Genomic DNA, 17262 nt, shown 5'->3' with positions numbered 1-17262 from the left:
TTCTTCTGCTCCAACATCTCATTGAGATCCCTCACAGCAAGAATCAAATTAGAGTTTGACTCTTGTGTCCTCTGCAACTGCAACTTAAGGTTACTCGTCAAATCCTTCTCACAACTCAGCTCATCTCTAATCTCCTCAATCATATTACTCGAATCTTCGCTTACGCATCTCAACCTGCTTTCAGCATCAGCCTCATCTCTACTGTTCTGCACCCTGAGCTTTTCACACTCTTCCAGAGCTCCATCTCTTTCACCCTTGAGACAACTAACTTCCCTCGACAGTTCCTGTATCCGTTTGCTCTCCTTTGTCGCCTGTTTCCTTAAAGACTGCTTTTCCAGCTCGGATAACTCTGATTGCCTTCTCAAAGCTTCCAATTCCATTTTGAGCCTTTCAATAGGGTCACTCGATTCAGTAACAACACCAGGGAATCCTCTTTGGAAATTGTTCTCAGGACTGGTTCTTGACTCGATGTAACTTTCATCTGATGTTGAACTAGCTGACCAGTCTGTGTTTGATCTTCGATGTCCGTTTTTCGTTGCAGGAACTGAGTTATGTCGTTGAGGTAAGCGTGCATTCCCTTCATCTATCCATCCTGATTCACCAATCGAATCAAAAGAACCTCCTAGGCCAGCATTCTTAGCCGTGTTTGCATCTAAGCTCCTTTCCTGCAAAACAAATCCAAAACTTAACTATCACAACTTTCTTAATAAACAAAAGAAAGTTCAATTAACTTATCTGAACCCAAGAGCCTTACATCTTGGTTATATCCTTCTAACTCATCATTGCTTTGTAGACTTTTGAAGCTGTCTTCTTTGCTAAGTGTTTGATCTTTATTTTCCTCAATAAATCTGCAAAAATTAGAAGTCAGTAAATCTCTTATAAAGAAAACAGTAAACAGCAACATATAGAAGAAAGAAGAAACTATTTACTTTAAATCACTGGCTCCTTGTATCTTATGAATTGTCACCTGCACCAAACACAACAACCAAATACTTTATATAAACTTCTCACATATCTGATGCAATTTCTAACTCAGGTTTCAGAAGGAGAAGAAAAGGAGTACATTCAAGACAGCACCAGAGTTGGCAAATTTGAGAGGTAAAGAAACAGTTACTGGCTCTGTTTCTGTCAGAAAATCTGCAAAATCAATGGATGCTTCTCCTAGAAAACCCGATTTCGAAGAACCCTGAAACAGAGTTTGGTAAATATTGAACCTTTTTTTCTTTCCCAGAATAACTCAAAAGACATAATATGTTGGTGTTTCACTCACAGTTGCAACAACAAAATGGTAAATCTTCTCACGGACAATCCCAGATTTAGGTTCTTTGATTAGCTTCACTGACACATAAATTGGATTCTCCCATGAACAGATCCCTTCTTTAACCTCAGCTTTCTCCAGCTTAAATGTTGGCTTCCCAACATCATCAGGAACCAATGAGATCATCAAAGCAGTCTTCTTCAGCTTCGGCACCTTCAAATTCAATAAAAAGGTAACATTTTTTTTTTTAATACTCATAAAAATCACATTCACACTTCAAACAAATCTTGAAACTTTGAAAGTCACAGATCTAGAACTATACCGAACACATTGTCTGAATTTTTCACAAAGATTTACGAAAACTAGATTGTTGGGTTTCGAGATTTAAAGAAACACAAACCTGAGTTGCCTGAAACTGAAGCTTGAACACAGCCTTGATCTTGTTCTTGTCGTTCCTCCATGACTTAAACATTGTTTTTTTTTTTTTTTTTCTCGAAAGAAACCAAAACCTTGTTCAAAATTTGGATTCTCTGATATGTATCAGTTTCCAAAGAATGTACTTAGGATAGGAGGAAACAAAAACAAAACACAAAAACCTGATTTACAGACTGTGTGAGATCACTTTCCTTGTAGAATATAAAGGTTGATTCGTAATCGTACCACTTCATTTAATATATAAAACTTAATCAGGGAGTTATAAGTAGATTCCATCTAAAGCCTAAATTTTTTCTTACTGCTTTAAAATGGGGTTTTGATTGAGTAGGAAATTAACTTTTAATAGTTTATTAATTGATTGAATTGAAAAGTGCTTTTCTTTTTAATGCAGTAAGGCATATAATGTGGGTGTGATTTTATGGGTCCTTGTAAATTTAATAGACACCCCAACCTCCCCCTTTTTAATTGCTTGTGTGTGACTTACAATTTAGTCTATAAGAATTGTTAACTACAAACTTGAATCATGTTAAAAAGTATCTTTACATTTACATGAGTGAAGGGTAAAAGAGGTTTAGTGGCTTCTAGTATTGAAATGTATAAAAAAAAGTTTAAAAGTAAATCATATAGTATATGAAAGGCATTTGCACATTACACCATTATTGAGTTGAGAACTTGAGACTACTATATTGGTGGCCCCAAGAAAAACCAGAAACACCTTTATCTGCATGCCACATCCTGGTCATGATCCATCATGCATTATGTTTATGTACATACAGCTGTACTACACACTATAGAATATATGTATCTTTGCGTGTGGTGTGTTTTATATTTAATGATACAACATTTAATTCAGAATTTTAATGAATCTGCACTCAATATATTTTGGTTTCTTGTATCAGTAGATATATATTGGTTTGATAATTGCAACACTCACTCTCTTCTCTATTTCTTGGTACTAATTCGCAATCTTAAAACTAATTTTGAAATATGGACATTGTATTAGACTTTTGTAATGATTTTTAAAGTTTGATTAAAGTTATAGACTAAGGGATACCTGAAATTCTTCAAATCGAAACCAACTCATCAGAATTTTATGATTTTGGTTTTCTAATAATGAAGGTGAATATTAAAAAAAAAGGTTTATACTGATTAAAAAAATAATTAGAAGCTGGATCAACAAAACCTATATAAAAATGAGAGCAAGTATTGGAAGCACATGAAAACATGTGCAACAAACACTGTCGCTCTCTTCAGTGCTCTCATTTTCTTTGTCTCCTAATTTTTTTTTTGCTTTTACTATAATAATGTTATGTTTAGACATCTCATCTCTTAATATTTTGTCGTTAACAAGTTTTGTATATCCCCCATAATTTTCCTTAGATTAGGTGCAGAACATATTCAATAATTAGCATTTGGTGATTAAAACAAAATCGGAAATGACGTCAACAAAAAAGGTTAGGAAATTAAGACTCATGACTTTGTCTATATAGACTATAGAGAAATCTGGTTCACTAGAAGACATATCTTGCATGGGCCACTTGTTAGTTGTTAAGCTTTTGTGAACAATTGTCAAACAACTTTATAAATGCAAGACTTATATGATTTTTTATTTATATTTTGCCTAAGAGAAAATTGCTCAAAATACCCCAAAACAGTATACAGATTGTTATAACATTTTGTCTTCATTCCACACAATCATAAATGTGTGTATGCTATAAGTTTGCATCGCTATCATTGTGGTCTAACCATATTTATGAATTATGACAGACTTATGCAAGTCAATTCTAGATTAGACAGACTTGCAATAATTACTTTGGAAAATGTTATAGAGATTAGGTGGGTTTACACAATATTCGTTTGTGTTGTTTGAGTGAATCTTTAGCCTTAGGAATAGGTGGGCTTGGGCTCACAGAGATATAAATGTGAGCATGTAAGACTAGTTGCCAACTACGACGTGCGGCGTAGTTAAATAGATGCCTGCTTTGGCTACTTCTCGGGTTGCCAGTTGCCACATGACAACAGCCAAGTCGTTTATTAGATGTTCATCAACGGTCACGATAACACATATGAATACAAAAAGGGAAATTGGCACCAATAACCAATAAAAAATCTTTAATTAAATGACTGACTATGTACATAATATACTAACCATTAACCTATATTTTCTATAATATTGACAATTTTGCGTAATGTACATAATTAACAGTTACCACTTTTCCTCACGTCCTCTCTCCCCTATATATATACACACATATATTATAACATATGACATCCTATATATATACACACATATTATAACATATGACATGTCATAACATATTTAAATAAAATTAAAATAAAAAAAAAAAAAAAACAAATTAAGGAAACAAATTATGTAGATCTTTTTATTAAGGAAATTATGTAGGTTTGCTTTTATAAAAGAAGATTAGAGTTTAAATATATGTCAGTTTGAGTTCATAGAAGAATAGTTAAGATTTAAATTTTATAATTAAACAAAATTATATGTCGTTTTGGATTTACAAAAGAGTAGATAGGATTTAGATTTTACAATTAAACGAAATTATACGTCGGTTTGGGTTTATAAAATAATGGTTAGGGTTTAGATTTTACAATTAAACAAAATTATATGTCGGTTTGGGTTTATAAAAGAGTGGTTAGGGTTTAAATTTTACAATTAAACAAAATTATATGTCGGTTTGAGTTTATAAAATAGTGTTTAGGGTTTAAATTTTACAATTAAACGAAATTATATATCAGTTTGGGTTTACAAAAGAGTGTTTAGGGTTTATTGTAGCCACCACCATATCGTATAACCACCACTAGTACCGTACTCTCAGTACCACTATTATAAAATTATTTTATTAAATAGGTTTCATTCTATACTATTTAGTTTGATTCTATACTATATAGTTTAAATTTTAAATGAACACTATTTTTTATTTTAATTAATTCTTATCCGATTTTAAAAATTCGAATCATGTTATATAAATAAAAAAATCTATGGTTTTTTTAAACTATTGCAAGATTTATTTAGTTATTTCTATAAAATTAAATTAGGACTTAAAATGATGAGGGGTAAAATCAATTTTGTTATGACATCAGCACCTCTTTTTTCTTCTCCCCTGCGCGTGTTCTTCACTGCTATCCTTTTTGGTCATTGTACATGGGTCTATGGTTACTCACTTAATTTACTTCCTTTTTTTCTTTTGGTCACTTAATCACACAAATTCACCCATACAAAATACCAAAAAAAAAAAAAACTGATCATGCATGTGTCTTCCGAAACGTGCCCCGCCAAATGGATAAAACAAAGGTCTAATAGATTTTTTCATTAGATCCACTCTCAAGAAGATCCAAATTCTTATTACTTTTTTAGCTTCCATATGTCTCGGACATATATATCGAAGAAGAACCCAAAACACGGCTACCGAAATAAACGCGAGGAAGGTGGCAATTGTGGCACACGCATTCGCTATAGTCGCAAGTCGCAACGATGATGGTGCTTCATTGTTGCCATCAAGAACCACAACGAGTTAAACATCCCAAAACGCGGTTTGCATCCATGGAATGGGACATGTCTACGTACGGTCTCTATATTTGTGTTCTTGATGTTGGAAATTCGGCTTTTGGTGTCGTTGAAAGGCTTACTTCCATGGAAAATTCATCAGGAGACTTACATAAAATAAAATAAATATAAAAGTCTTATAATAGTATGAAAAATATATTAATCACCTAAAATAAATGACCGTTAGGCTTGTGTATTACTTTGAGTTCAACAAATTAAGTCGTCGGTCTTAAATCTGTGACTCTTAGCCTGAGGTGGGATTGGTCTCATGTAGATTGAATTTTTTGAGCCTGTAATAGTTCCACTGACATTTTCCGTAAATTCTCCATTCGTTGACTCGTTGGCACGACGTCCGTGCTACTGCAGGGGTTATAGTAGTTGACTTTCATTAAGACTCGGGTTCTTCTTCTTGCTTTTGGTTCCAAATTTATCGAACAATCGAAGAAGATAAACACATGGCCGTCAAAATAAACGCAAGGATGGTAGCGTTTGTGGCACACACGCTCGCCTTAGTCGCATCGGTGATGGTTCTTTATTGGTCAATCAGTTATAGAGGTGGATTTGCATGGGAGTCTACGAACAAGAACCTCATCTTTAATGTAAACTCTTCTCTCTACATCTCTTTGTTTCGTTTCTTGTTTTTTCGTTATGTGTCTCACATCTACGTAGACCAGTTTTGGATTTTGTAAAGAAAAAAAAAAAGTAGTAATCTGTTTTTGTTTCTCATTATTGTTAAATATCTGTGTTTTTTTTTATTGTGATGCTTAAGTTTAATCAGTAGACCTAATTCAGTTTCTTCATTTGCAAGTTTATTTGTCCTAAATTTATGTTTATTCATTTTTTTATCTAGCTTCATCCTGTTTTGATGCTCATCGGCTTAATAATTCTGGGGGGCGAAGGTAATAACAAAGACAATAAGAAAACTGATATACCAAAAAAGATGATATTTTATACTTTATGCAGTCTAAATTGTGTTTTATGTTTTTTTTTCTTTTTTCAAACGTACTCAGCAATTATAAGTTACAAATGGCTTCGAATTGAGAAACAAAAGAAGAAAAAGATCCACCTTGTCCTCCACGCCATTGCTCTGATTCTTGGAATCTGCGGGATATGTGCTGCTTTCAAGAACCATAACGAGTCACACATCCCAAATCTCTATAGCCTCCATTCTTGGATTGGTATTGGAGTCATTGTTTTTTATGCCTTTCAGGTAAATAATTCATTAATTCATGAAAAAATCTTTAAAATCGAAGTTGTTGATGGAAAAGCTTTTTTTCTTTAAATACTTTGCAGTGGCATTATAGCTTTATAATCTTCTTCTTCCCTAGAGGATCATCAACTCTAAGAAGCAACTTGCTTCCATGGCACGCGTTTCTTGGGCTCTTTGTTTATATTCTTGCTGTTGGAAACTCGGCTTTAGGGTTTCTTGAGAAGCTCACTTTCATGGAAAATTCAGGGCTTGACAAATATGGATCAGAAGCGTTTCTTGTCAATTTCATGGCTATTGTCACAATTCTCTTTGGTACTTTTGTGATACTCACTGTTTCTGCCAAGCCTGCTCCTTCCTCTAATGAATATAACTATAGTTACTCAGCTATCTGACCTCTTCAAACTTCTTCCCTTCCAACAAGTCTCTACTTCCATAATTTGTTTATTTTAAACATAATGTTGTCGTTTCATACGTTAAAGGTTTGAACCACAATTTGTATTAAAGATTTGCACTTTGCAATTACACAAGGAAAACTAATATGCTTTCCCCTTCCCTAAAGTTGTCTTTATGAACAAGATATCCCTAATCTTTACTTCTTTATTTTCAATCGCCTCCAAAAAGTTTTCCCTCATTAACTTCCCACCACCACGCTATGTTTCTTTGCATAACCCAATGGCCAATGGAATATCTTCATCTTCAATCTTTCTTCCCCGTCTTATATATGACTTATTAACATAAGAATGATCTATTTTCTGAATAAATCAAGAATCGATCATGGTGAAGCTAACAATAGTTGGTAGGGTTGAAGATGGATTGCCCCTTGCACAAGATCAACCTTATTATGTAAACCAACAAGACAACATTAGTTTCTTGATGTACAAGCAACAAGCCGAATTCCTTCTTACACAAATCTCCAAAGGCTCATTGTTACATCCAAAGATGACCATCTTGCTCGATCATCATTCTTTCCAGTATCCTTTCATATTAATCAATACTAAATTTTTGACATATCCTCTGTTTTTTTTGTCTTTCTATTTATTTACTCATTATTAATCTCTCAAGTTTTGAAACGGTGAAGCTTCTTGGTGGAGAAGAAGATATGTTACATCGTGCTATCGGATTCATCGTACCCAAGAAAGCTATTGTTTCATTACCTGCAGGATCTGCAAAAGGAACTTGATAAGCTCGACGAGACAGAACTGATTCAGAAAATCTCAAAACCCTATAGCTTCGTTAGGTTTGGTAAGAGCATAGGGAGAATAAGGAAACAATATATGGACACGAGAACACAGGCTAATCTGTCGAAGCTGAATGCTTTGCGGAATGAAGAACTCCATGTAGTCACTGAGCATATGAATGATATAATACAAATACGACAACTTTTAGGTACTTTTTTCTTGATCGTCTCTTTTTTACCTTCAGTTAACGTAATTTTTGTTAATCCTCTTTTTTTTTTTTTTTGTATTGCAAGAAACATCGGAAATAACGTCTTTGGATCGACGAACGTCTGTTTCAACCATTTGGAACTCACAATGTCTTCAGGTATTTGAAATAAAAAGCTAGACATGGTTCATCAAATTATGACTAATAATGTTTCACACTTTTCAATTGAATTTTTGGTGTTGGTTATAGTTAATGTTTGCACTTTATGTTATTACAAATTTTGCAGGATATTGCGTTAAAATGGACACCAGTGACGATCATTATTCTCGTTATTCTTGTTCTTTTCAAAGCAAGATTGATTATGACAGATGATTATTTAATTTCAACAATGATATAATCAAGTAATATTTTTAAAATTCAAAAGAAGAAGAAGAGTGTATATACGAAACATCCTAGCTAGCTAGTAGTTATAAAATTATCGTTACTTGTTAAAATAATTTGACTTTGAAATGTTGCTTAAGAGTAGTCTACGACAATAGTAAACTCTATGGAGGAACAAGAAGACAGACAATGATAGAGACATGAACCAAATATAAAAACACACTTCACATACAAATAATTATTCTATTTGTATATACAGATTTTCTTGAAAATTTAATAAATAACTAAAACCAATTTGATATAAAAGATCCAAGCTTTCCATTGAAAAAGTATACTTTGTTCATGTTTGATCTAAAAAAATCAGAACATTTTTTGTAACTTGTAACGCAAGTAAGTTGTTTATGTTTCTCTTGCGATCATATTCACTTTTCTCGATTAAGTCTTCATTTAAACGTAATTTTGGTCGTTGTTGCTGAAGAAATCTCCAGAAGAATAATAATTTGCATACTCATGATCAGGCTGCAAGAACTCTGTACGGAGCATGACATCCTCAAGTGAAGAGTAGTTGTTGTTGTTGATCATCATTACTTCTTCTTCATCGATTTGGTCTTCAGTTTGATGATTAATGTGCTTAGAATATGTAAGAGCAGGGGAGTAATCGATGTGCGGATTTGAAGAACTGATCCACTCGGAGAAGAACAGCTTGGGCAAGTATTTACCGCTGTTCATCATGTTCGTGTTGCTTTCTTGTGGTGGTGATGAAGATGGTTTCTCTGCTAATTTCTCAAAGGAGATCACGTGATCTAGGGTTTCAGTTTCCAGGCTTCTTTTCCCGCAAGAAATTAGTGAAGTAGCAGACTCTGTGAGGTTTGATCTCTGAGTTTTGAGCTGTGGTTGAGATTTGAGCCATCTCTTCTTCAGATAAGAGTGCCAATAGTTCTTTATCTCGTTGTCTGTTCTTCCCGGTAAGTATTTAGCAATCCTTGACCACCTTAACCAAATCGAAAATCATAATATCAACTTTATGAAAAATCTATTAAAAGGAAAATTAAGTTTTTCACTTAGGAGTTAGGACCGAGACTTGTAGTTGAGCCCCTTTGGGTTACATTATAACCCGGCTTCTAATCCGGGAAGTGTACATCAGTACATGTGTGGGTGAGTTATAGACGACCAAAAAGGGTTTACTTACTTGTTACCCAAGGAAGAATGTAAAGTCAATATGATCTCTTCTTCTTCTGCACTAAACGTCCCTCTCTTTAGTCCTGGTCTTAGGTAGTTAATCCACCTTAATCGGCAGCTTTTCCCATTCCTTTGCAAACCTGGCAGCATAATGACAGTTAGTTTAAGGATGAGACTAACAATTAATAATGATGAGAATTAAGAGTCTAATGACGGATTTGAGAGATTAAAGAAAAAGAAAAAAAACCAGCTAGGATGGGAACAGTGGTCCAGCAAGCATGGCCATGAGAGATGATGAAGTTCTTGAGTTTCTGGTCTTCTTCAGGTGACCATAACCCTTTCCTCTGTCTTTGTTTTGGTCTCTCTCCAGATTTGGTCATCATCTTCCACCTATCCTTCTTTCTTTCTCTCTCAAGTCTTATCAATTAAGAGATAATTTGTGTAAATGATGAATGAGAGAGAGAAAGAGACAAAGACAGATGGAGAGAAGTAGATATGAGCATAGACAATTATGCATAGAGAGATAGAGAGACCATTTATTTAAAACGCAAACGCAAACACATAAAAGCCATAATCTAGAGACTTTTAGGAATTAGCCACAAATGGGGCTGCGTAGTATATAATAAAAGACATATGACTCAAATGAAATTGCATGTATACACGTGTTTATCTGTGTATTTGTAATTAGTGCATATGCGTAATTAAGTATTACAAGGTAGCTAGGATGGAGCCAGGATAAAAGTCTGGTGGAATATGTAAGCAAAGATTAGTTGTAAACCCAAGTCACTTGGTTTAAACTAAACTATACATTAATTGAAGACAAGTTAGAGAGAAGAAGGAATCTTTAATTGTTTTTTGCTTTCAGATATCTTTTGTTCTTTTCTTCTTAACTCTATATGAAAAAAGTCTATAACGCCTAATAAAATATAGAGATTTCGACGAAACTGTGAATCACAAGGAAACTTTTGTTACGATGATAGATGTTAGTATTAATCACAGTGTTATCTATGATTTAACTCAAGTGGATATATATCACTTGTCTCCATCTCTTTACACAAAAGTAAACTCAAAATATCACCATCAATGTCAAACAAGTTTGTGTCAAAAATTGACTTAAGTACTTTGGTTCCGGATGCGTATTTAAGTAAAAAGATCAAGACTTTGGTTTTTCAAGTAAAAGCGCAAATGATGTAATTTGACCAAATCATATAAATGAGTAAAATGTTCTTTGGAGGGCAAAACTTAACGTTGACAAAACAAACTTTGTCTGGTACTAATCAATAATTATGAAATTAATTAAAGAATTTAAAGAATCATCCAATCTTTGTAAAGGTGTGTATCTTCGCTAAGCTAATCAGAAGCGAGCGGACAAATTGGATTTTTCATTAACCAAACTTGGCAATGTTTGTATTTAAGCATAACCATATAATATAAACTACTATCAATATAAAAAAAATTATTTGTTAGGATATTTATGTAATTAATATCGGTAGGTGAGTCAACACTTTCCTCCTATTTGCTACACATTTTTGTACATTTAAAATTGTTTTTTTGGATTTTATTGATAATAGATGTGTAAAATACATTTCAAATTCACAAATAGGGTTTACATTTGAGAGAGGGAATATTTTGCATTTCCATATGTAGCCACCCAAATGGGTTTGTTGGCTTCTCATTTTGAAATGCCTCCAATATATGTTCTAATTCTTACCTATTTTGTTAAAGACATTCTCAAAAATACCATTAGAACAAGTTTTGTTTCAAAAATGTCATCACAAGCTTTTTTTTCTTTCTCAAAAATACCACTACAAGATTTTTTTTTTCCCTAAAATAACACAAAACAAAACTAAACTTTAAACCTTCAAAACTATATCATAAAGCGTAAAAAATAATCATACACTCTAAAAATAAATCATCAAACTAAACTTTAAACCTTCAAAACTAAATCATAAACCCTAAAAATAAACTCTAAGTCCAAAATACTAAACCCAAAACCAAAATTCTAAATTATAAATCATTAATTTTATTTTTAGTGTTTGTGATATTTTTGGACTAAATAATTAGTGTTAGTATTTTTGAAAAAGAATAGTATTGGTGTTGTTAAAACAAAAACTTTTTTTAGTAATATTTTGAATTTAAAAGTACATTGGACGAAGTTGAAGCCTTTGGTTTAGTTGCTCTGGTTCTCATTGCCTGAGTGGTGGTCGGTTTTGGATATTAGCTTAGTCTTGGTTTGGCTCTACATTTGTAATTCTTTCCATTTTTTTTTTCTAATAAAATCAGCTTTTAAAAAAAAAGTACATTTCTGTTTTATTAATTTCTTTGAAGCCACAACCACATTTCTTTTCTGTTAGTTACCTCAAAGAAAATTGACAAGAGACATGATGATCTTATATTATGTTTTACTGACTGCCACACTCTTATATGGACTGGTTCACTACTTTCATGGGCATGTGGCAAAGTTTTGTATGGCCACTTTTCCCAATAAACGTTTAGGCCGGTTTTATTTTGCATCAAAATATATTTACATAATTTAAAACAAAAATAAAGTTTTATTTTGCATCAAAACATTAATACAGTACATAACTTCTTTTTTTTTGACAACAACATTATTACATAATTCTAAAGGAAAAAATCTCTTATTTTACATATATAAAATATTGACACATTGTATTGTTCAAAAATGATTTTTTAACCCCAAAAGAAAAGAGATTGATTGATTGGTTATACTTAGGGAATTGCAAAATCCATAAACATGTTACATTGTAGTTCGAAAATTGTTATACATATAATAGTTTCACAACATTCAATACAAGCACAGGTCTTATATCACTCAAAAGGCTATCGGAAAAAGTTTTTACCCTCGCACCATCATTCAACTTTTTTATGCACTATAAAGTTTGTTGATTATAGAGCGCCTTTTCTTGCTGTCTGAACTTACCAAATCAAAGACTTCTTTATAATCTAGAGGGTAAATTTTATATTGATTCCGTGGAGGAAACATGCTTCGCCGATTTTTTCAGAATTTGAGATCGACTAACAACTCTCTCACTTTTGATAATGCAAACAACAACTTTCTAATTAAATAGAAGGAATGTGAACTCCAGATTTTCTATAACTCTAGATTTTTTTACTACGTTTTTTTTGTCTATTGGACTATTGTGTTTTGTCCCGTCTTTATGGTGCAATTTATCTGGAGTAGTCTGAAAACAACAAATAACTAATTGAGAAAAACAAGAATAGATTGCTCGATCAATACAAAAATAAGTGATCTTTCCTCCATCTAGCTTTTAGTAATTAGATGAATTGATTCAGCCAAGTCTTGAGGGATGTTCTAGACATTAAGATAAAACAATTATTAAGATTAAACATCTGCAAACTAACATGTATAAAATACATCTATTATTTTTCTTCATCCTTGTTAGCAACATTTCTAGTAAATGAAAACAAGATTAATGTATATGCTTAGAGTGCAAAAGCTTTGTCCTATTTATATAAAATAAATCTTGGAAAACAAATGAGAAATATTACTTGGAAATAAGTGCATTCTCTATGAATAAGTGCATTCTCTATGCTCTAAATCCTACATATTGTATTATCAAGACTCACCATGTTAGAACTCATCTCAGCTTGCAAATGTTTTCACCAAAACAATAATATTTTTAGATTCCGAAAATCATTTTTCAATTCAATATATGAACTCTCTTATATGCCTTTTTATTTCTAAAGCAATTAAAAGTCTCCTATATTCCCTCTATTTGTACACTTCATGTGCATATTCTTTTACCAATTATATATATCAAATATAGAACATTAAAAATTAACTGATATCATCTTTTATTATAACCCTTCTTATATCCCTTGACAACCCAAGTTATATCTCAAAAACTCTAGCTAATGGAAAAGGGTTGTCATTGTCATTTGTAGTGCATATATTATTATATGTATACTTGTGATGGTGAATAGATTAGATTTTAAAAAAATCTTCATAGTTTAGAGGTTGCTGGTAACTTCGCTTCATGATTTTGATTACTTGGCAAAATCTTCACCACTAAATTGTGGCTCAATAAATTCTCATAATCCAGAAAATGAATCTTAAAAACCGAGAGCAATTTTTAACTTCGAAAGAAAAAATGAAAATAATTAAAATATAAAACTAAAACTATATATAAAATTGAACTAGATTAACAAATTTTGTAATAATTATTAAAAAAATATATGTTGTACTTTTGTGTTTATTTTAATATGTTTTGATATAATATATATATTGTATATATAATTTTAGATAGATTATATTTTTTGTCTTTGATACCGGTTAAGATTGGCGTAACTCTTTTGATATCAGACCAAAATATTTTGTGTATTTTAGTAGACCAATGCATAAAAAATTATATAATCATATTTATATAAAACTTAAGCTGCTACATAGTATGATTCGCAAAAACTTTTTTTTTAGCAAGTTAACAATATCTAGAATATTTAAATTATGGATACTAATTTCATTTAGAATTGTTTTAAGTATGTTTTTGGATATTATAAATAATAACTTTAAGTTTTGATATTTATTTAAATGACAAGAATTTAATTATGTAAATTTTACAAATAAATTTTACTTTACCAAATGTACTTCCAAATAGGATACCCTTTCATGAGAAGAAAAACAATGTTAACTGTTTTGAATTGATTTTAAATTCCCTATAGAATGTGTATTCGAATTGCAATGATTGGAAAAGTTCTGAATATCAGTTAAAAAAAAAAAAAGTGGTAACATTGAAATTAAATCATATTCAAATGAATAATTATAGACAGTTTATAGTTCAACTTTGTAATAATCATGAGCATAATATATAAATACTGACTTAGCTCCGTATGCCCGAGAAAATCTCTAAAACCCCATCGGATCCTCCGGCAACAAGTGTGCACCAATCTTCATCCACTTGTCTCAAACACACACTGCTCACGAACCGTCGGTCAGACCCAAACCGATCTGTTTGACCCAACTCACACACCCAAACCGGTTCCTCCCACCTCTTATCATACACAAACACTTGGTTATTCTCCGACCCGGACACGACCAAACCACCATGTCTCCAAACCGACAACCCGACAAAGTTCCGGCTATTAACATGCCCCCGGTACGTTCGAACTACGCGCCGTCCGTTGTTTATATCCCATTGCTTCAAGCTCCCGTCGGTCGAACCGGTGACGATCGTATGAGAATTCATGAACCGAGCATACGTCACCGTTTTGGTATGACCGTCTAATACGATCAAAGGGTCAACGAGTCTTCTGATGTCGTACACGTAAGCATTCCGGTCAGCGCATCCGACGGCTAACGAAGATCCACCGAAGGGATCAAACTCTACCGAACAGATCGCCGCGCCGCCTCCGGGCCTAACCGTTCCTTCCAACGACCCTCCGTTACGTGGATCCCACATTTGAACCGTTCCGTCGTCGGACCCCGACGCGCCTATAAGAGAGCCATTGTGTAGCGTGTAGTCCATGCTCCAAATCCTTCTACCTCCATGCTCGTCTCTCTCGAAAACAGGAACTTGTTTCTCAACGTCGTACTCCGTGACAACCCCGTCGTAGTCTCCAGACCCGATAACCCGACCAGATAAATCGGGTCTCCATCTGAGACTGCTTAGCTTCGCCGGCGTGCATATACAGCTCTCTGAAGCCGTAACGTGATCGTCACGTGACCTTAACAAAGAACTCAAACGATACGTTCTGATCTTTCTTGCGATACCTCCTGTAGCTATGATCTCTCCGCTCGGGTCGAACTCGATTGTTCCGATAGCGTCTGATCCGGTGGATGCGGAGGAAACAACGGCCGAGAGAGAAAGATCCCAGTCGCATCTAGGAATGTTATCTGTGTTCATGACTGTGGAAGAGGAGGTCATGATTGTTGGCCATGTATATGAAGAAGAAGAAGAGTAACAGAGATCGTTAATGGAGGATCTGATGTTGTTGTTTGGTATCTCAGAGCAGAACAAAGCCTCCATGAATGAGTTACGACGACTAGTTTTAGTTAGGTCCACACGAAAACTATTTTACATATTACATTACATTTCATGTGTTGTTGATGTGTATATATAAGCTATAAAGTGGGGTTTATAAAGTGGGTATATATTTTAATTTAACGTAGGTTTATATATTGTGTTGTAAACTAGAGAAATCGAAGGAGGTTTTCTCTTGTCTTATTATTGATTCAATCGAATGGAGGTTACATATATATAGTCAAAGGCAAAGTCCAATTACATTAGGAATCATAAACCGACTTAGACTAAAGGAGGTGGTCGATGGGCCTTATGGTCTTGTACGTACATGGGTCATGTATAGGCCGTGTATGGGCCGATTATGGAAGATCCACTCCAAGTGTTTTACAACACTCCCCCTTGGATGACATAACCGTGCCTGGTGCTAGGAAGGATCTCTGTAATGCGCTTGGGGGTGCTGCCTCATTAAAACCTTATCAGGAAAACCCATTGGGACAAAACCATGGTGAAGGAAAAAGAGTACAACATGCATTACTCCCCCTGTTCCAAGCATCCCTAGAAGTCCTTAAGTCTCTGCATCCCAATCTGGTGCATGAGCTTCTTGAATGTTGATGTCGGCAATGACTTGGTGAAGAGATCGGCTGAGTTGTCGCAGGATTGAACTTGTACCACTTGAACTTCTCCGGCTTTTTGTAATTCATGTGTGAAGAAGAACTTGGGTAATATGTTCTTCGTCCGATCTCCCTTAATATATCCTTCCTTAAGTTGTGCGATGCAGGCCGTATTGTCTTCATATATAACCGTTGCTTCCTTATCGTCGGCCATGCCACAATCTGTCCCGATATGTTGAATCATCGATCTACACCAAACACATTCACGGCTGGCTTCATGAATTGCTAAAATCTCCGCGTGATTAGATGAAGTGGCCACAATGCTTTACTTCATAGAACGCCATGAAATCGCGGTACCACCGTGAGTAAACACATAGCCGGTTTGAGACTTTGAATTATGTGGATCAGATAGATAACCTGCATCAGCAAAACCAACTAAACCTTCTTTGTTATGGATAGTATAATATAAACCCAAATCTGTCGTCCTTTGTAGGTAACGTAAAACATGTTTGATACCGTTCCAGTGCCTTTGGGTTGGACATGAGCTAAATCTAGCTAGGAGGTTCACGGCAAAACATTTGTCTGGTCTAGTGTAGCTAGCCAAGAACATTAACGCTCCTATAGCCTTGAGGTATGGCACTTCCGGACCAAAAACTTCTTCATCGTCCTTCTTTGGACCGAATGGATCTTTATCCAAATCAAGGCTCCTTACAACCATTGGGCTAGTCAATGGGTGAGCTTGGTCCATATTAAACCTCTTGAGTACCTTTTCAGTATATGCCATTTGATGCACAAGGATTCCATCATTTATGTACTCAAGTTGCTATCCCAAACAGAATTTAGTCTTGCCTAGGTCTTTCATCTCGAATTCTTTCTTTAGATATTCGACTGTTTGGGCAATTTCACTAGAGGTTCCAAGGATGTTTAAATCATCCACATACACTGCTATGATTACAAACCCTTTGTTTGCAAACTTCTTTATAAAAATACATGGACTGATGGGATCATTCTTATAGCCCTCTTTGGCTAGGTACTCACTTAGTCTATTGTACCACATACGCCCACTTTGATTCAGTCCATAAAGGGATTTGTCTAGTCTTATGCAGTATTGTTCTCGAGAACCACTCTTATCTTTGAGCTCAATTCCCTCTGGTAATCTCATATAAATTTCATTTTCCAGTGGACCATATAAATATGCGGTTACAACATCCATTAACCGCAAATCCAGTTTTTCTCTTATA

At 34.0% G+C, this 17262-nt stretch overlaps 5 protein-coding genes and 1 long non-coding RNA gene across 6 annotated transcripts in view; 3 read left to right on the top strand and 3 right to left on the bottom strand.

The window, feature by feature from the left end:
• LOC104725740 (centromere-associated protein E-like) overlaps positions 1-2164 on the bottom strand; it is an 8587-nt gene extending 6423 nt beyond the window's left edge. Inside the window, exons 1-6 of the mRNA XM_010444450.2 lie at positions 1659-2164; positions 1271-1471; positions 1064-1186; positions 930-967; positions 755-848; positions 319-665 (exon numbers count right to left, since the gene is read on the bottom strand). Of these exons, the coding sequence (XP_010442752.1) occupies positions 319-665; positions 755-848; positions 930-967; positions 1064-1186; positions 1271-1471; positions 1659-1730 (875 nt within the window). The 5' untranslated portion in view covers positions 1731-2164. The remainder of the gene's footprint in view (positions 1-318; positions 666-754; positions 849-929; positions 968-1063; positions 1187-1270; positions 1472-1658) is intronic.
• Positions 994-1462, top strand: LOC109127712. The gene is made up of 3 exons (XR_002034259.1): positions 994-1098; positions 1232-1288; positions 1371-1462. It is a non-coding gene; the product is annotated as an uncharacterized LOC109127712 (long non-coding RNA).
• LOC104725741 (transmembrane ascorbate ferrireductase 1-like) lies at positions 4895-6914 on the top strand. The gene is made up of 4 exons (XM_019232452.1): positions 4895-5857; positions 6109-6157; positions 6269-6468; positions 6552-6914. Exons 1-4 carry the CDS (start codon positions 5714-5716, stop codon positions 6858-6860), a joined length of 702 nt encoding a protein of 233 aa, XP_019087997.1. The 5' UTR covers positions 4895-5713; the 3' UTR covers positions 6861-6914.
• Positions 7120-8371, top strand: LOC104725737 (25.3 kDa vesicle transport protein-like). Its single transcript, XM_010444446.1, has 4 exons — positions 7120-7439; positions 7547-7854; positions 7940-8010; positions 8138-8371. The coding sequence occupies exons 1-4, from the start codon at positions 7243-7245 to the stop codon at positions 8246-8248; spliced, it is 687 nt and encodes a 228-aa protein (XP_010442748.1). The 5' UTR covers positions 7120-7242; the 3' UTR covers positions 8249-8371.
• On the bottom strand, positions 8426-9973 carry LOC104725736 (transcription factor LAF1-like). The gene is made up of 3 exons (XM_010444445.1): positions 9659-9973; positions 9422-9551; positions 8426-9223 (listed from the first exon to the last, which is right to left on the bottom strand). The coding sequence occupies exons 1-3, from the start codon at positions 9792-9794 to the stop codon at positions 8680-8682; spliced, it is 810 nt and encodes a 269-aa protein (XP_010442747.1). The 5' UTR covers positions 9795-9973; the 3' UTR covers positions 8426-8679.
• LOC104725735 (WD repeat-containing protein RUP1) lies at positions 14179-15513 on the bottom strand. Its single transcript, XM_010444444.2, has one exon. It carries the CDS (start codon positions 15414-15416, stop codon positions 14271-14273), a length of 1146 nt encoding a protein of 381 aa, XP_010442746.1. The 5' UTR covers positions 15417-15513; the 3' UTR covers positions 14179-14270.

The sequence above is a fragment of the Camelina sativa genome, chromosome 11 (genome assembly GCF_000633955.1).
Source record: "Camelina sativa cultivar DH55 chromosome 11, Cs, whole genome shotgun sequence".
Taxonomy (NCBI): Eukaryota; Viridiplantae; Streptophyta; class Magnoliopsida; order Brassicales; family Brassicaceae; genus Camelina; species Camelina sativa.
This window is presented reverse-complemented; position numbering and strand designations above follow the sequence as displayed.